Here is a 20,558-nt window from a genome sequence, read left to right as displayed (position 1 = left end):
TCACCTTTGGAAACTCTTATTGCTGTTTATCAACATGAGGACCAAAGTTGTGCCAATGAAAGTCAAATAAGCCATTGTGAGACTGAGAAACAAGAATAGAAGATTGAACATACAGTAGCACACTGCATGCAGCCTGTCGACCCACAATGTCTGTGCTGAACATGATGGCTGAGCTTAACTAATCACATCTACCCACATGTGATCCATATCACTCCATTCCTTGCATATCCACGTGTCTATCTAAAAGCCTCTTAAATACCAATACTGTGTTTGCTTCTACCATCACCCTACTATTGTGTGTAAACATTTGCCATGCACATCTCCATTAATGTTACTCCTTTAGGCCCTCTGATCTTTGACATTTCCACCCTGGAAAAAGATTCTGACTGTCTACCTTATCTATGCCTCTATCTCCATGTTCTGATGCTCCAGAGAAAACAATCCAAATTTGTCCAACATCGCCTTACAACTAATGCCCTCTTTTCCAGGTCTCATTCTGGAAATCTCTTCTGCACCATCTCCAAAGTCTCCATATCCTTCCTATAATGGGATGACCAGAACTGTACACAATACTCTCAATGCAGCCTAACCAAAGTTTTATAAAGCTACAATATGAATTAATCCTTACATAGATAATGTTTCCTCTCAAAAAAGTAATTTTAATTAAAATGAATGAAGATGAATAGGCATTATGAAACACCTCCATTTTGGTCCCAGTGTTCTTGCACTTCAATGTTTGGCTAGTATGTAAAGCAAAATATTAATAGGAAATAGTGGGAAATATTCAGTAGGTCAGATGACTCACATGAAGCAAATAAGAGAGAACATTTCATCGTCAGTCGAATGAAAGATCACCAACATTAAATTCTTATCTCCCCATAGATGCTACAATTTCCAGTGTTCTCTATTTATATTTCAGATTTCCAATATCTGGTAAAACTAGATTAATGTTTCTTTGAGACCAAACCAAGACTGTGTCCCTATCGCAATTACAGGGAACATCATTCTTGCAAATTAGAGCTTTTGTTTCCCATCAACACTGCCAGCTATCTGCGGCCTCCTTGAGAGAGATTACTTACAGATGCAACAGCATCAATTTAGAAGGGAGGTTTGGATCCATATATGCTACATACTGGTTTAAGTCAATAAACAGTGGAGTCTTCTGTTCCAGTAGTCTGGGCTGGATTGAAATCTAGACCCCAGAGATGACAAGACAGACAAGACAGACAAGACATAGCACAACCCTGCTGCAAATATCATTGATTTCTTTCATAAGGCAATTTATATTGAAGTTGACAGTATACCATATTTACTTATTTTATGACCTGGCCAGTACTATAAATTATCACAAACCAGGCCTCTCTCAAACAGTAAAACTGAATGCATTAGTTATGTCATTCTTACACCTTTCTATATCCTACAAATATTGCAAATAACTGCCACGAGAACAGGAGGAGGCCACTCATTCCAGCTGCAATCAGGTCATGACTGATCTATTCAAATCAATTTATCTGCCCTTCTTCCACATTTGTAGTTTAACAAAACCATTGAATCTTCAAAGACTTAGCAACGCAGATCTCATGGAGAAATTAAGTTCAGATTTCTAATACAGTGCTGTGAAATTTGAGGAAATCTTCATAATTTCTCCTGAAAAGACTACCACTAATTTTAAGTCCCTGGATACCGCTGCATAAATTCCTGAGTGTCGCAGGCCCAACTGTCTTCAGCTATTTCATCAATGATCTTTCAGGTGGAGTCATTTGCTGATGACTGCACAATGCTCAGTTGCATTTGCAACTCCTCAAGAAACAAAACTGTCTATTCCCACCTACAACAAGACCAATTCAACATTTGGGCAAGTAGATTTATGCCATACAAGTTTCACACAGTAGCCATCTGCAATCATCCTGACCTTAAAATACATTATTGTTCTTTATTTGTCACTGGATTTAAAACTGGAACTCGGGCACTCCATGGTCATCACAGCTATACCATACAGAGAGCAGAGGAACTGGAAGGCACCTCACCACCAGTTTTAAGGACAATTAAAATTGGGAAATAAATGCTGATAGTGGAAATTTCAATAACTAAATTTATATAGCTGTTGTTGTATGACTTTCAATCCCGGTGCATGAAAACCTTGCAGGTGCATGGTTTGAACAAATTCAATTGAGAAGGATGTGTAATATAGGTGCCAATGACTCTTCAAAAGGAAATTTATGATTTATAATGCTATTCTTTAAGTTCTTGTGCACGAGAGAAATAAAACAATAAAACGCTGGACAAAACACTGATGAAGCAAAGAATTATGCTGTGTTCAGTCTTGCAGCTGGATTTTCAATAGCGCTTTGTAGGGATTCTCAAACAAAATCATACTGAGTTACAGTTGTTCAGCCTTTAACTTCATCAAGACAATTTACCTTCCTACTTTGAGTTACAAAGAGAATAGAAGATTACTTTTTTGTGTCGGAAAGAACTGCAGATGCTGGTCTAAATCGAAGGTAGACACAAAATGCTGGAGTAACTCAGTGTGTAAGGCAGTACGTCTGGAGAGAAGGAATGGGTGATATTCCGGGTCGAGACCCTTCTTCAGACTGAGGAAGATTACTTTTTTATCAGGCTTAACAGAGTTCACACGACAATTTTAATGATAGGTTTCATTTTAAATAGATAGCAAAGATGCACAGTGTAAATACAAGTTATTCTGACTTCAAAATCAAGTGGAGTTTTGCTAAAAATCACTTCAACATCAGATAAGACATTTTCTCCTTGGTCAACCTAACAATACCTCTCATTGGCATTAAGCTCCAAAAAGTAATCCGTCTAATACTCAACAGAAATACAGAAATGTGAAAATCTACTTTGATATGATCCCCATTTTCAATTTATTGTTGCTCTGTGACAAAATATCAATTATCAATTACTTGCACGAATTATCAATTACTTGCACTTTTAACCACTGATTTAATATCACTTGCTTTTATTTCCACAGCAACCAGTATTAATATGGTATTTTTTGCTAAAAATATCCATTTTAGCAACAGCTGCAATCAAAGGGGAAGTAAATTGGGATTGAATAAAAACGACTGTAAAAGATTGCTCAATCACGTTTCAAGTTCTTGAAGCGTGCTGAGTGGTTTATACATGTTTAAAAGGACTCTTTCAATCACTATTTAAGCAAACTACTTGCTATCTGTTGACAATGATAAAAATATGAATTATTGACGGGCTTGCTGCTGGGCAAGGTGAAAAAGAAATGCACAAATATAATCTAATTTCCACAAGCAAGCACATCCCATCTCTAACTCAAGCTGTGCTTAGCGCACTGTGCTGCCTTGCATTGGACTCTTTCTAATAAACATTGAAAGATTACACTCTCAATGTAACTATATTAGAAGGGGTCACAACAGGTCAGGATCATTCACGTAGTCTATCTACACTGAGTGATGCAATCACTCTGCAATTCAAAGCTCACATCCTCTCAGGTTGCTGACTGGATAACGATTACCAGTGAATGACATTTGCACTCGGCTTCTGCAATAACAGGGTCTTAGTGTCATACTGGGATATGACAAACCCACAGTGTTAATATCCTGACAAAATGCCAGCTTGTACTATCTCAAGACATAAACCAGTGCAAGAATTTCCCAAGTGATAAGAAAAAATACCCCCAAACAAATTGCCCTGTTGGCAAAATAATTGTGTCACTAGGTTTTATATTAATGTTTTTTGGAGCTAATATTTAAAAATAATAATTGGCTGATTATATTAGGTCAACATGATTTATAGTCAAAAGTAGTATGGAATTACCATGTAATATGCCATCATTTTGAAATTATTGATGCTTTGGAAGCCTTTGTCTTCAGATTTGTAAAGATTACGCTGATTGTTAAGATGCTACTTGTACAGATATAGCATTGTAGAGATATTTTGTGACATTAATGATTTTTTAAAAAGTCATTCCTAAAGCAACTTCAATAACACCATCACGTTTTAAACAACTGTTCAAAATTGTGACATTAATATGGATATTTTTTAAGAATTGCTGAGCCTTCCATTGTGAACTAGATAAGTTAATATCACTACTTACTGTCATTAACCCAATATGATCATCACAGTACAATTTGGGGTATTAATGCAATTCTTTTAGAGCTAAGGAATAGCGACAGTACTATAGCAGTTTTCTCTAGCGACAAGCTGAAAAAGCTTATACAACCTTCAATACGACCAAACCTTCACTAACCAGGTAAATTAAATGAGAAGGCAAATGAAACCTTGTTTAAAAGCAAAACATAACAAGGGTGGTTCAAAGAGAGTTAGATGACATTAATTTAGTTTAAAGGATTGTTATTATGATAATAAGAATTAAGATATGGGAGTACAAATTTATTCCCAGTTGTGTACAGTAAATGTAATATAAATTTAGATGCTGAAATTCAGAGCCATGTTAAATGCAGCAGGCAATATCATCACACCTTTTTTGTTGATCAATTTCTTTCCCATGGTACTAAATAATTCACAAGGATGAATGGTAGAAAATAAATAGGGTGAATAACACTTTTGTCTTGAGATTGGTGAAATACTGACCTTTTATCTTTTCCTTTATGTAAAAAGAAATGTAATGATGCCAAGTTATCAGGCTTGGCAAATAAAAGGGAGATCGCCAAGGGAGGCAAGATGAGAGTTGGAAGAGTAAATATATGGTTCAATGTCACATTTCGATAACAAGAATGTGAAGGAAGTAAAAAGTAAAATTCTGAACAAGTTCAAAGAAGGGCTAATATCTAAGGACATGAACAAAGAAAACTTTGCAACAACAGTTTGCAGTGGGTAACAGAAATGTAAAGGTGTTTCACAGAGGCATTTAGTTATCCTCCTTATTTTCAATTATGGATTAACTTCATTTATATTCTAATGAGTCTCTCAACACTGGTGGGAAACAACAGCTGATTGCTGAAAGGGAAGTTATTTTTAACAAACATGGAACCAAACCACTGTAATCAAGCCACCCCTTTCCAAATTGATTCAGGCTTTTGTCCTTTTAATTTGTTACTTACTTGGAAAGATGTTTTTCAGCATCAGCACAGAGCTCCAGAAGTCCCATCAGCACAGCCGACACATCCATATAGGGCTCCCACACTGTAAAGCCACGGCCAATCAAATCAATGGCAGTTCTGCGGATGGTGCTATGTGCTGGAAGCTTAATGCTGGATGGCTGTAGCAGCAGGAATGTCAAAGCTTTGCCTGGCAGGGAAAACAGGAAAGGTCAGTAGAGAAAAGTAAAAAACTATTACAATGGCTAAAATTTCAATGTATTCGGTAGTGTTTCACTTATTTTACTGCGCTAAATCCTCGATTAAAGTTTAACTGATAAATTGATAGCTACGAAAGTCCGAGGGAAAAATTATTCCACTTCAAGGTGGTTAATGACTCAGCTACACAGCGGTATTTATTCACAAAGTTCTTAAGAAGGGTCTCGACCCGAAACGTCACCCATTCCTTCTTTCCTGAGATGCTGCCTGACCTGCTGAGTTACTCCAGCACTTTGTGAATAAATACCTTCGATTTGTACCAGCATCTGGTTATTTTCTTACACTTCAGCTACACAGCGGTATAGGTGTCCAGAAAAGTGCATATTGTGATATATCCATCATTAACACCAAACTATTGTAAACATATACAAATGCTACATGGATTTCAAAAATAAATCCTATAAAAGGGCAAAAATCATGGTCTTGAACTTTTGTAGTTTGTTTATTTTTAATCACACATCAATGGCAGTAATGTTATTTCTGTCTATCACCTGTGGAAATGCAACATTTATTTGTGCTAATGCTCATTGTCTTCAATTTACCCGAGTCCCTTGGTGTCACAATACACCAACTATGTCAAAAGGATATATTCCAGAATCCTTTGAACAAGTACATGCATAGGAAATATTTGGAGAGATATGGGCCAAACACAGGCAGGTGGGACTAATGTAGATGAGGCATATTGGTTGGCATGGGCAAGTTGGACCAAAGGGGCCGTTTCCATGCTATTCGACTCAATTTCACTCTTTTCTGCCTGGCGGAACTTATCCTCCCCCTCCACAACATCCGTACAGATCTGTAGAGACATTTAAGTTTCACTGGAGACATAGTGAATTACCTCCGTCTCCTCAGGAAATAAAGGTGTTTGTGTGCCTACTTGGCCATGGCGTCAACGTAGTTGGTCCACGACAGATTTTTGGTAATATTACAGCCAGGGAGCTTATGGAAGGGCCAATCAGCAGCCTGATAACAGAGGGCCAAAAGCTTTTCCTGAGAGTGGTGGCACTTGCTTTTAAGCTTCTGTATCTTCTGCCAAACAGGATTAATGAGCAGAGGAAATGACCGGAGAAAGGTCTTTGATTATGTCAGCTGCTTTACCGAAGCAGCAAGAAGTGTAGATGGAGTCTGTGTGATGGACACAGCGGTCTGCAACGGTCTGCAATTTCCTGTGGTCTTGGACAAAGCTTGGTTTACATTTTAGCACTGAGACAAGAAAATATGTTTGTTTTAGCCTAATTTTTAAGGAGAAATTTAATTGGGAAAAAAAAAGGACATAAAAATGATCAAGAAACTGCATCTGCCCAAAATCTGAAATTAAAACAGAAAATACTATTTCAAGAGAATATGAAAGATGTAGTTGAATCTGGCTTGTTATTTTGCATATGCAAATTTATTGCTAAAGTTACAAAATTAAAAATCTTGATTATAAAATTTGAGAGTAAATGTTTCTGAATGTCTTGGAAATATTTTAAAGCATTGCTATAAAAAAAGATTTTGATTGCTGTTAGTTGTATCATAAATTTAGACACATGGTATTATTGACTAAGTATCAGTCCCCAAAAAGGAAGAAAGAGCATCTTTAGGTCATGAGCTACAGACTCTGTGAACGCAGCTGTCCTTCTACCATTCCTTCTCTCCTGTGATGCTGCCTGACCTGCTGAGTTACTCCAGCATTTTGTGAATAAATATCCTTCTACTATAGTTAGCAAAGTGTGAGAAGGGGAGCAATCTCAGGAGAACATTGGCAGCTTATGCTGGTATTTATCGGAAACCTTTTGACTATTGCTAATAGATAAGAATAGGGTGAATTATGGCCTTAGCTAACAACATCAATCTGTGCTGGATAATTATCTGGCCACATAATGACAAATATAGAGAAGAGGGCCACGACTAACTACCATTTTGCAAAATGAGGATGGGGGAAAAAGGCAATAGTCTCATTTTATAAAAATGCATGTTACATTGATATTTTGCAATATATTTTTTGTGGTTATTAGATTCCAAAGCACACATACTAAATGACTAAATGAAAGTTTTGAGAGGAAGCAGCGAGATTAAGTAATTTTCTTTCCATGCAAGGAAAGGATATATGTTAAACAGATATTCATCATGAAGCAAATGATTTGCCTAACTAAATAAGAATGAAAAATGACAACAGGAATGCACCAATAAAAATGAATTGACAATTTATTTCATTGGCAAATGTACTAACATTCCAAAGCTCTAAGAAGAAAAATTCATTGCAATTTCATATTTAATACCAAGTAAATCAATAATTAACTATAAGAAAACATGTGAGTAAACATAGGATTTAACTGCCTAGAAAACAAACTATTTAGCAACATCAGGCAAAATGCAGATATTAAAATGTTTCTTTGTGGCATTAAGATAATGTGAAGATTATCCTGTATAACCTGCTATTCAAACTTTGGGTTTAAATTTTGTTTCTTCCTCGCAGTTCATCAATTATCTGTGGAAGGTACTGTATCTGTCCAAATGGCTTTTAAAACATTTAATTATATCCACTTCTATAGCTTCCTCTGGCAATTCATTCCAGATACATATCACCTTATGAATGAAAATGTTGCCCCTGAGGTGCCTCTTAAATAACTCCCCTCTCACCTTTAGCCTGTGGCCTGCAGTTTTTGAGCCCTCCACCCTGTGAAAAAGACAGTGAACATTCACTTTATCCATGGCCCTCATAATCCTGTATTTTTCAAAAAAGTCACCCTTCAGTCTTCAATGCTCCAGAGATAAAAGTCCCAGCCTATCCAACCTCTCCCTATAACTCAAGGCTGCAAGTCCAGATAACATCCTGGTGAATCTCCTCTGTACCCTTTCCTACTTAATGATATTCTTGCTATTGCTATGTCACCAGAGCGACACACAGCATTCGAAGTGTGGTCTCACCAACAACTTGTACAGCTGCATCATGATGTGTTAATCTTTGTACTTAATGCTCTTCCTAATGAAGGTACGTCATTCAAACGCCTTCTTTGACCACGTAGTCAACCTTTAGGGAACCATGCACATGCACATGTCTCAAGGTCTTTATTGTGTAATCTTGAGGATAATGCAGAAAATATGCCAAGATATATTTGTTCTGAAAAGCATGGTAAATCCAAACAAGCTAATTGCTATTCCATCAGTCCATGTTCAATCATCAGCAAATTGATGGAGCCTTCAACATGAGTCACTTAGTGACCAATAATCTGCTCACAAGTGCTCAGTTTGGCTCTGAGACAAAGACAGACAGGGCTGTAGTGTTTGGAGACCCAATTGACAGCGGGACAGATGGGAGAATCTGTGGTTGCAATAAGGGACTCCAGGATGGTATGTTGCTTCCCTGGTGTCAGGGTCAGTAATGCTGATTCTGAATAATTTCTAGAATTTGAAAATTCATGTAGTTTTTAGGACCTATCAGGTGACAGCAGAGAATTTGTTGCATAGTATGGTTGAAACACTCCATGTATTCAAAGTTGAAGAAACAGCAATGAATAATATTAGGCTGCATCAGTGTATCTGCCCTAAACTATAGTAATTACATATCTGCAAAACAAGTTGGACTCTTTTCAGAATTTTGATTTGGTTTGAAACATTTGGAAGTAAATATTTGTTATTGTTGAAAATAAGTAGTACGAAAATGAAAGTTTAACTTTCTTTTTAAGATAAAAAGAAATGTGGCATCTAAGTGCATTTGAATCTTAAGTATTTTTAAATTTTTTTAATTTTTAAAATTTTTTTAAAGCATATGTACAAATAATAATAAATGACAAACTGGTTATAGAATTCTTACATAGCTTCAATTTTTAAAATTTTAAAGAAAAAATAAAGATGAAAAGAGACTGAAAAAAAAGACTATAAACTAATAGAAAGCAAAGAAAAAAGGGAATTACAAACATAAAGATTATGGGGATAGATCCGGGAGTTAATGAGTATAGTTGTACATCCAACCCTAAACTCAAGTTTGAATCTTAAGTATTTTGACATAGCTCCTGCCTCGATTCTACATTAGAAATCCGGGCCGGGAAAGAGGTTGAAGAAGTTTCCAAAATCAACGTTATTTTCAAGAACAAGGTTTGGAATTATGCAAAAATCTCTTCATTTGTTATTAGTAGAATAATTATTTTATGAGTTGCTGTCACAGTAGAAATATACTCATTGGGGTACCAGCACATAAACGGTTTATGATGGTCCCAAATAACCTTATCATATCAGACACAAACTATCCTGTGAAACCACATAAACTGCCCACTACCTATAGACTGCAATTCTGAAGAATACACAGGTAAGCGTGAGTCAAGAATGATGTAAACAGAGGATTTTGTGCAACAGAGATTTCTTTACCCAACATTTGCAGACGTAGAGATAACCTTCTATCTCTGTGACTAAACATTGGACAAGTTTTATCACAGCGATACCGTGTTATCCTGGTTGCTGTGGATGCGATTTAAAGAACTCCACATTCCACAAAAGCTGAGATTTGGACCAAAAAGGTAGCCATGAAACAGAGTTTCATGGACAAGATGGCGCCGAGTCCAGTTGCCGTCGTGGTAGCTCCACGGAGACTGTGCGTTTTTTAAACTTTATTTTTAAGTACTAACACACAAGCACTAATAATGTACGACTGGAAAACTCTCGTAAAACTAAACTTTAGTGTAACCGAAGACTTATTAAGCACTGTACTCACCGATCCAGTGTGGCCGACAGAGATCAAACAAGTGCGCCGTGGCAACAACAATGGGAGCGCGGCTCCGAGAAAAAGTCAGAGAAAACATCGACGAAAGCAGGGGGGGATTGGGAATAGGCTGAGAGCCCAAGCCTTCCGTCCACCTCTGCCCAGCATCCTGCTGGTGAACGTCCAGTCCCTGGAGAACAAGCTGGATGACCTTAGGGCGAGGATCGGATTCTAACGGGACATGAAAGACTGCAACATCTTCTGTCTGACCGAGACATGGCTGACCCCGCTGGTGCCAGATCAGGTGATCTGCCCAACCGAGCCCTTCACTGTTTTCCATGCGGACAGAACGGAAGAATCCGGGAAATCCAAGGGTGGAGGAGTTTGCTTCATGACCAACAATAACTGGTGCAACCCTAGGAATATTAAGATGCTTTCTTGTTCCTGCTCGCCGGACCTGGAGCACCTGACTATCTCATGCTGTCCATTTTACCTTCCTTGGGAGTTCAGCTCGGTGATCATCACAGCCGTCTATATCCCACCGCATGCGGACACCCGACGTGGCACTATCGGCCCCACACGATGTGTTGTGTCGACACCAAAACAAGAGCCCTGATGCGGCTGTGGTGGTGGCTAGAGATTTTAATAAGGCAAATCTCAAAAAGGTCATGCCTAACTTCTGCCAACCAATCACGTGTGTCACCAGGGGGGAAAGAACTTTGGACCACTGCTACACGCTGTTCAGGAAAGGCTACAAGGCCGTTTCTCTCCCTCCTTTTGGAAAATCTGACCAGGCTGCCATTTTCCTGCTGCTGGAGTATAAACAACGGATAGTACGGGAAACGGCAGTGACGAGGGACGTAAAGCGGTGGTCTGACCATTCAGAGGCCATGCTGCAAGATGCACTGAGCGATGTCGACTGGAATATGTTCCAAGCAAGTTCCAGAGACGTCAGTGAGTTCGCGGAAGTGGTTACGGGTTTCATTGCAACAATAGCCGATAACATCGTCCCCACGGTAAGGGTTAGTATCTTTCCTAATCAAAAACCCTGGGTGGACAGGTCTATTCGCGTTGCCTTGAATGCTCGCACCGCTGCTTACAACTCTGGCCTGGCATCGGGCAATATGGACGACTACAAGGTAGAGTCGTACCGACTGCGAAGGGTGGTGAAGGACGCAAAAAGGAGGTACAGGGATAGGATGGAGTCACAGATGGAGCAGCAGGACACCAGGTGCCTTTAGCAGGGGCTACGGACTATAACTAACTACCGGTGCAGCCCCCCCTCAACCTGAAGTGCCAGCACCTCCCTAGCTGATGACTTGAACTCCTTCCACGCACGATTCGAGATGGGTAACATTACCCCTAGCTCGCCGACTAAAAACAACACCGCCAGCGCGCTGGCTAGCGAGGGTGGAGGGGGATCCACCGCTGGGGATGTGCACACATTCTCGGTGTCTGAGCACGACGTGAGGAGGGCTCTGACGCGTGTGAACACGAGGAAAGCTGGAGGCCCAGATGGTATATCTGGGCGAGTACTAAAGTCTTGTGCCACTCAGCTTGCTCCAGTGCTCACCACAATACTCAACCTCTCCTTGGCCAAGTCCGTGGTCCTTGCATGCTTCAAAAGATCCATCATCATACCAGTGCCAAAGAATGCCTCTCCAGCTTGTTTGAATGACTACCGACTGGTGGCCCTCACCTCAGTGGGCATGAAATGCTTCGAGAGACTGATCAAGAACCACATCTGTGCCTTCCTCCCTCGCAATATGGACCCACTGCAGTTCGCATACCGTCCGAACAGATCCACGGATGATGCGGTCTCCCAGGTTCTGCACACCGCTCTCTCTCATCTTGACAACCAGAAGGGGGGCTATGTGAGGATGCTGTTCATTGATTTTATTCAGCTTTCAATACAATAGTCCCCACCAGACTTGCTGAAGAGCTGCTGAAACTGGGGCTTAACACTCCCCTGTGTGCCTGGGTCCTGGACTTTCTCACCACCAGGCCCCAAGTGGTCAAGATGGGGAGACATACATCTAACCCCCTCACCCTGAACACAGGATCCCCCCAGGGTTGTGTCCTTAGCCCCCTACTGTACTCCCTGTACACACATGACTGTGTGGCCAGGTTCAGCTCCAACTCCATCATCAAGTTTGCTAATGACACTGTGGTGGTGGGCCTGATCTCCGATAACAATGAGGAGGCCTCCTGGGAGGAGGTGGCTGATCTGGCACTTTGGTGTTAAGTCAGCAGCCTCCTCTTGAATGTCACAAAAACTAAGGAGCTGATTGTGGACTTTAGAAGGGCTCAACATCCGAGGACGTACACGCCACTGGAGATAAATGGGTCTACTGTGGATAGGGTGAGCAGCTTTAAATACCTGGGAGTCCACATCACAGAGGATCTGACATGGACAACACACATTGCCACACTGGTGAGTAAGGCAAGGCAGCGCCTTTACCACCTCAGATAGCTGAGGAAATTCAGAGTCTCTCTGAGGATCCTTCAGTGCTTCTACTCTGGGGCTGTAGAAGGCATCTTGTCCGGCAACATTTCAATCTGGTTTGGGAACAGCTCTGCCCAGGACAGGAAGGCTCTGCGGAGAGTAGTGCGTTCGGCTGAACGCACTATGGGAACTACACTCGCCCCCCTGCAGGACCTATACATCAGGAGGTTCAGATCCAGAGCCAGCAACATTATGGGGGACCCCTACCACCCCAGCAACGGTCTGTTCCAGCTACTATGGTCAGGCAAATGCCTCCGCTGTCACGCTGTGAAAACAGAGAGGATGAGACAGAGTTTCTTCCCACAGGCCATCAGGACTGTTAACTCTTATATCACCAGGGACTAATTTACTGTATTAATTTATTTTGTGTGTTGTGTCTTTTAAAAAAAAAAAATCTATTCTGCTTTGTAGTTTTAGCACAATCCGCAGGCATTGCCACTTTCATTTCACTGCACATCTTGTATGTGTATGTGACAAATAAAGTAGACTTGACTTGACTTGGAATTTAGAAGGATGAGAGGGGATCTTATTGAAACATATATGATTATTAAGGGGTTGGAAACGTTAGAGGCAGGAAACATGTTCCCAATGTTGGGGGAGTCCAGAACCAGGGGCCATAGTTTAAGAATAAGGGGTAGGCCATTTAGAACAGAGATGAGGAAAACCTTTTTCAGTCAGAGAGTTGTAAATTTGTGGAATTCTCTGCCTCAGAAGGCAGTGGAGGCCAGTTCTCTGAATGCTTTCAAGAGAGAGCTAGATAGAGCTCTTAAGGATAGCGGAGTCAGGGGGTATGGGGAGAAGGCAGGAACGGGGTACTAATTGAGAATGATCAGCCATGATCGCATTGAATGGCGGTGCTGGCTCAAGGGACCGAATGGCCTACTCCTGCACCTATTGTCTGTTGTCTAAAAAGGCTACAGCACAGGAACATGTCCTTCAGCCCTAAATGTCTATGCCAAACATGATGCCAAGCTAAACTAATCTCATTGCCTGCACATAATCAACACCCCTCCATTCTCTGCATATCCATGTGGTATCTAAAAGCCTCTTAAACACCATTGATTCTTCAGGGTTTGGGACTGAATTACCAATGTGGCAAACATCATCCCTTAACGGCTGCTGCCATGCATAACTCCATTCCCTAACAACATTACCCAGTCTCAGCCATGATTGCCTAAAATGCAGTTGGACACAAGCCAGAGACATTAGATTCACAATTGCAAAATTTAGCAAGAGGTGTTTGATGATCGGCCATCTAAAAATGTCTTAAATAACACTGCCGCAACAGTTTGTTTAAAGTCAGTAGGGTAGACTTTCTTCCCTAAGGAAGATAGGCCAAATACTAGAGGGCATAGGCTTAAGATGAGGGGGAGAAAGTTTAAAGCAGCAAGTTTATTTTTAATGGTTGACGTTTCAGGACGAGTCCCTTCTTCATCCAAAAAGCGTCACCCATTCCTTCTCTCCAGAGATGCTGCCTGTCCTGCTGAGTTACTCCAGCATTTTGTGTCTACACAAGTTTGTTTTTACACAGAACGTGGTAGGTGCATGGAAACGTTGCCTTGAGAGGTGGCAGAAACAAGTACAATAGCAATGTTTTAGAGTCAGTTGGATGGTCTCAAGAAGAGACAGGGAATATAGGGATATTGATCACGTGCAAGCACATGGGATTAGTTTAGATTGGCATTATGGCTGGAGTAGACATGATGGGCTGAAGGGTCTGCTCCTGCACTGTATTATTTTGTGTTCTACGAAAGGGATTGGAAATTGGGAATGGAATCTTGAGGAGAAGCAGATGAGAAGACACCAGGAGTGGGAATGATCATGTGCTGCAGAGCACACCAGCATCTAGAGAGGAGGGATCTGGTGGAAGAATCTAGGTGGATTCTAGTAGGATTAACATAGAATCAACTTAACTGGGTGCTTGATAATTGAAGACTCAAGAAACTTCACATGCTGGAATCTTAAGCAAAAAGCAAAAGATTGGAGAATCTCAGCTGGCCAGGCAGCATTTATGGAGGGAATAAACAGATGGAGAAGGGGAGAGAAAGGTGATAAAGAAAGGTGGGAATGGGAGAAATCCTGGCAAGTGACAGAAGCACAATGACTAGAATGGAGGGAGATGGTGGAAGAAATGTGCAGGGATTCGGGAAGAGAGGGGAGGGTAATACTTGAAATTGGAACATTCAATGCTCACATCTTTGGGAGGCAAGTTACCCAAACTGAATATAAGGTGCAATTTTACAGTTTGCATGAGGCCTCACTTTGACAATGGAGGAGGCCAAGGACAGAAAGGTCACTATAGAAATGGGAAGAGGAATGATCGCTTACATCCATGTGCTGTGCTGGGATCCAAGATGTTAATGTCCATGAATTTGAAGCTGCTAACTCATTGGCCCACTAATGAACTTTGACAAGTGGTCTCCCAACTTTCTTTTTCTGAAGTAAAGAAGGGTCTTAACCCGAAATGTCACCCATTCTTTTTCTCCTGAGTTGCCCTCTGACCTGCTGAGTTACTCCAGCTTTTTGTGCCTATCTTCAATTAGTTCCTTGAACTTATTGATGTTGAGTGAGAGGTTCTTGTTGCAGCACTACTCATCCAGGTGTTTTATCACTCTCCTGTGCATTGACTCATCACCATCTTTGATTCAGCCAACCACAGTGGCGTCATTGATGAATCTAGAGATGGTAATGGAACAGTGCATAGCGCCACAGCCATAGGTGTAAAGAGAGTAGATGGGAGTAGATGTTGTTGCCGACCCGTACTGACTGAGGTCTGCCAATGAGGAAGTTGCAAAGGGAGGTACAGAATTCTTTCCAATTCTTGGAAATTGGAGATGGGCTTGGAGGGAAAGATAGTGTTAAACACTGAGCTGTAGTTATTGAACAGCTGCTTGAGGCATGTGTTCCTGTGTCCAAACTCTAATGTTTTCAGGTCTCATTGCTGATTTATCCCACACCCAGCTTATTCAAATCATATTCTGAAATAACCTCCAATATCTAAATTATTTCATATTGAATGAAATGTAATAGGCAACATTTAAACGTTATTGTGCCGTGGTGGGATTGTCAGGTTCTTTGTTAGAGCAATATAGATTTGGATAAGAATTGTTTTTTTATAGACATACTAAATAAAACAAATAACTGTGTACATTTCTACAATTGTGCTTTTAATGTTTGGCATTTAAAATTTACAGCAAAACAATAGTTAATAAATGATAATGGTTGTTTTTTATTTATAGTTGTAAATTATAAATGTTCAGAAATGTTTGAAGTTCAGCAATGTACAATGGAACAGAATCTTAAACCTTTATAGTTTGAGAAATATGTTATTTTCAAAAGCATTACAACCTTAATTTTTCTCCATTTTGTGCATGAAGGGGTCAGAACAAACAATCCTCATTCTGCTGCCCATTTCTGAGAACAGACATCTTTGTTTAAGCTTTGACTTGACTTAAATGAATGAATTAATATTGACAAAACATCAACTAAGCTAATGATTGTTAGTTAAGGCAATAAACATGTCACATTACAGTCAGCACAGTAAAGAGGTAATTAGCTCTGGAAAAGCAGTGCTGATTGGGACTGTTGAGATTCTTTGCTCTTAACCTTTGAGCCCATTATCTGGAACGGGACATGCAGCAGCTATGCTAATCTGAATTCACAGTTGGCAGCTTGGTTGTTGGAGATGGTGTGCGTTCATCAGTATTCAGTTAGTATTAGTTTAGATCACAAGTGGGAAATTTAACCCACTGCATTAATTAAAGATTGACACACACATGAACACAAATTGTACCACAATTAAGAAGCAAATTACGAATTTAAGATTTGTTACAGCTCAAACCATGAACATCCAAATCTCTTGCATGACAGAATTGATACAAGAGCAAAATCAGATTCATATAAAAATTATTCATATATTTTAAAATATAGGATTCAATAGGATCCAATGGAAATTAGCTGTATTAAATTGTAAAATGTTTGCAATTGTAAAATTATTCTTGTACTTACAGGAGCTTGGAATAAACATGCAAAATGTCGAGTGACCTTCACAGAGTGCAAACAGTAGCTGATAATTGTGATAATGATTCTGCTTGTTATAGTGCAATAGTGAAATTCTTGTGAATTTTAGTTTTAGTTTGACTGTAGGTATTATATAAATCAAGGAGGTCGGGCAGCATCTCGGGAGAGAAGGAATGGGTGACGTTTCGGGTCAAGACCCTTCTTCAGACTGAAGAAGGGTCTCGACCCGAAACGTCACCCATTCCTTCTCTCCCGAGATGCTGCCCGACCTGCTGAGTTACTCCAGCATTTTGTGAATAAATACCTTTGATTTGTACCAGCATCTGCAGTTATTTTCCTATATTATATAAATCAACTAGTGTCACTGAATCACAATTCAAAATCACATTTTGAGAGAAATTAATCTTCCAACATCTCTGGCTGCTCTTTGTTGAATATACTCAAGAAACAAACAGAAATATTTTGGGATGCAACAAAAATAAAGTAAAAGGGGACAGTGCATGAAGATGGAGTTGTGAAAGACAATCAGATATAATATTTAATGACGGAGCATATTGAAAGGATCTATTTCCACAGCTCCACTTTAACATTTTTACATAATCTCAATTTATTATTGCAGATAACCTGGCATTATTGAATTTCTTATATCATATATTACAATAACTTTTCTAACCCATTTGCTCTTTGTTCTTAGTATTGTCTCTGTTTTATCTCTATCTCTGTTATTCTGTTAACCTGTTATTTTTCTTCTATTTTCTCCAAGGTAAACATTATTTTGATGTGCTTTCCTGCTGGGTGTCTTTCATATTCTTATTCTCTGCAGCAAACCAAGTCTATTTATTCTTTTACTCATAAGATTAGCTTCTCTCAGCAAGATGGAGAAATGGATCACTCACATCGAGCATACTTGTCAATTGTCCTTGCTGTGACAGATACTTAAGTGATAAAAACAGCCTTATAAATAATGAACACCTATGGCATAAACCAACATTAATGATTGTACAAATACTCCAGAAGATGCAACAGGGGCATTCTAAATACTTCACTTTTTGTGTGTTTAGCTTATGATACATTATAACTCTATACTAAAATCTTATAAAATTGTATCCAAAATTCACAAATAAATTTTCAGGTTCAGCTAAGTTACTGAATGCGGATTTAAGAAACAGACAGAAAGAAGAAGGTCATTTGCCTCTTTCTGCCTACTCAGCTATTTCCCTCAGTTCCCAGTAGCTAAAAGTATATTTTTTATCTTTTAAAAGTTTTTTTTTTTAAGTTATCTTTTATGATATCATCTACATTACTCTTCAAAATAATATGCTCCAAGGCTTTATTATACCACTTTGAAGAAGTACTCTCAGCAATAGGGAGCAGAGATTTTTCAATGCCTATTACCAACAGTAGCTTGGTAGTAACAATGAACTGCCAATGTCCTGCAAAACATGACTTACATATTTGGTTTGTATTTGTTTATGAGAGAACCAACAAGAGTGAAAGATTTATCATTCCCAAATTACCTGTTACAATTGTCACTGTTCCCAACAGTATAAACAAGAGTAAAACACAAAGTGCTGGAGGAACTTAGCATCTGGGGAGGGAATGGACGGAAAAGATTTTGGGTTGGGACCTTTCTTCAGACTCAATTAAGCAGATATGTCTGTTTTTTTCACAAGACATAAAACCTATAGCGAAATATCTCAAGTGATGACTTGATATGCTCTGAATCAGTTCCATAAAATGTTAATTCAGAGGCCTTTTGTCAAAAAGGATCCATTTTGCAGACATTTTACAATATTGCAATCAGTTGTGATTCACTCAGACAAAATCCATAATAAACCAATCATCTTTGCAAATGGATAACTATTGGTCAAAATTCTGCTTTCAGAGTTTTAACTAACCAGTTGTCTATTTAATATTGCATTTGAATGTTGTGATAAAACACTTTCAACAAGTTAGTTTATATACACCTTGTGGACAGACAACTGTTTCAAATTCTGAAACAGAACATGAACCTATTCCTTTCCAACTCACAGGCTAGAGTGCCCCTACCTGACATTGAGCTGTGACCTGACATTGAGATGCAAGAGCCTGCTCCAGCATTTTGTTATATGGCAACTCCCACGTGGCATGTTTTGAATCTGTTGTACAGATCCAAACAAATTAAATAAATCTAACTAAGATCAAAAATGACCTAAGCTCTGTTCTAAATTACAGATAATTAACATATTATACAACAGTGACCTCAGCCCAATGATGATTCTGACCAACAGAAACCATGTCATGAACAGTTCTCAGAACCCTTAGATTACCCAGGGAGTGTCGATACTTAATCAGACCAATTCTCCTGCTCTGAGAAAGACGTTGAGGGCAATTTCTGTGGTCTGGTGAGGATAATTTTCTTAAGAATGATCAACAAGATCACTTACTAAGCTTTAAGGATTAGTGAATTTGTTTTGGAAAAGTAAAATTAAAACTATTTGGAATATTGAGTTCAATTTTGGTCATGCTGCTAAAGCAAAGTTGCCATTAAGCTGGAAAGAGTACAAAAAAGGTTGACGAGGATGTTGCTAGAATTCCAAATCCTAGGCTATAGGTAGAGAGAGGTTGGCTGGCTAGGACTTTGTTCCTTGGAGCACAGAAGGTGGAGAAGTGATCTTATAGAGCTGTATAAAATCGTGAGGGAACTAGATAGGGTCTTTTTCCCCAGGGTAAGTTTCAAGAACCAGAGGACATAGGTTTAAGGCGAGAAGGAGAAAGATTTAAGAGGAAACTGAAGGCCAACCTTTTCCACACAGAGGGTAGTGAGGACAGGGCTTTCTCCATCGCTGCTCCCACCCTCTGGAACTCACTACCCCAAACCGTCAGACTCCTCCTCACTCACCACATTCAAAACATTACTGAAGTCTCACCTGTTCAGCACTGCCTTCAACCACTGAAGGTCACCTCACCTTCTGTCTCCTTTTTCTGTACGTTTACTTATTTATCTATTTATTCAATTCTCTATGTTCTAGAAATCCCTGTAAAGCGCCTTTGAGTGTTTGAAAAGCGCTATATAAATGTAATGCATTATTATTATTATTATTATATGTAATGAGCTGTGAGTTGCTGTTGTTGAGGCAGGTACAACAACATTTAAAAGACATTTGGCCATGTACATGAATAGGAAGGTTTAGAGCAATATGGGCCAAAGACTGGCAAATGGGACTATCTGAGATGGGGCATCTTGGTCTGTCTGAACGAGTTGGGCCGTATAGCCTGTTTTCATGCTGTATGATCCTATGCGTATAATCAAGAAATAATTAGATGTGTTCTTACAAAAAGAAATATTAAGCAATTTATTTTTTTCTGCAATGAACTTTATACTATGATATTGTTGAATGATTTGCAGAAAGCATTTTCTGAGTTTAATTCTGGAGGCAAACTCATAAAATATGTTGTTTTATGCAAATTTACAATCTTACTGAAGTCGAGCCATTTTGCAAGGAACATCAAATATTAAACACTCATAGGATTAAATACTTGAAGGGAAAAATAATAATTGCTGTCTGAAATTTAACTAAACAGCTTTTTAACATCGGGCAGCTTTTTAAGTGGTTCAACTTTAGATGGATGTTATTTTTCAACAAAAAGGTTTGTGACCCACATTGTAGATGTCATCTGGTGCATCAGTAATGAGCAGCTCAATGGGTGGCATCATTTTATAATTAAATAGCTCATGAACCATTTGTAAGGTCAACAAAGATTAATGTTGTGAGTCAATGGGGTCAGCATGTGCATTTCTATAGAATTTTGTCAGTGTCAATTGAAGTGCAAAGCAACGCTTTGAATTTCTTGCAGTAAACTATTAAAAGCACAATAGGAAGCTCAAAGTCATAGCTTGTAATTTTCTAAGTCATTTCGATTTTGTGATGATCACATTTAACAGTTGTGTTTTATAGGTTGTATTCTTTTCTTCTGTCCACTAGAATCCACTATGGAGCTTATTTTAAATGAATACTAATGAGAATACAACTCAAGATAGCCGGGTTGAATGTTACAAGGG

At 39.2% G+C, this 20,558-nt stretch overlaps 1 protein-coding gene across 5 annotated transcripts in view; it reads right to left on the bottom strand.

The window, feature by feature from the left end:
- The window catches only part of wdr7 (WD repeat domain 7), a 467,098-nt gene that overhangs the window by 157,073 nt on the left and 289,467 nt on the right, over positions 1–20,558 (bottom strand). For all 5 annotated transcript variants that reach the window (XM_078423760.1, XM_078423677.1, XM_078423842.1 and 2 more), the window contains one exon: positions 5,058–5,244. In XM_078423760.1, the coding sequence (XP_078279886.1) occupies positions 5,058–5,244 (187 nt within the window). The remainder of the gene's footprint in view (positions 1–5,057; positions 5,245–20,558) is intronic.

Source organism: Rhinoraja longicauda, chromosome 1 (genome assembly GCF_053455715.1).
Source record: "Rhinoraja longicauda isolate Sanriku21f chromosome 1, sRhiLon1.1, whole genome shotgun sequence".
Lineage (NCBI taxonomy): Eukaryota > Metazoa > Chordata > Chondrichthyes > Rajiformes > Arhynchobatidae > Rhinoraja > Rhinoraja longicauda.
Note: the sequence above shows the minus strand (reverse complement) of the source record. Positions and strands in the feature narration are given on the sequence as shown.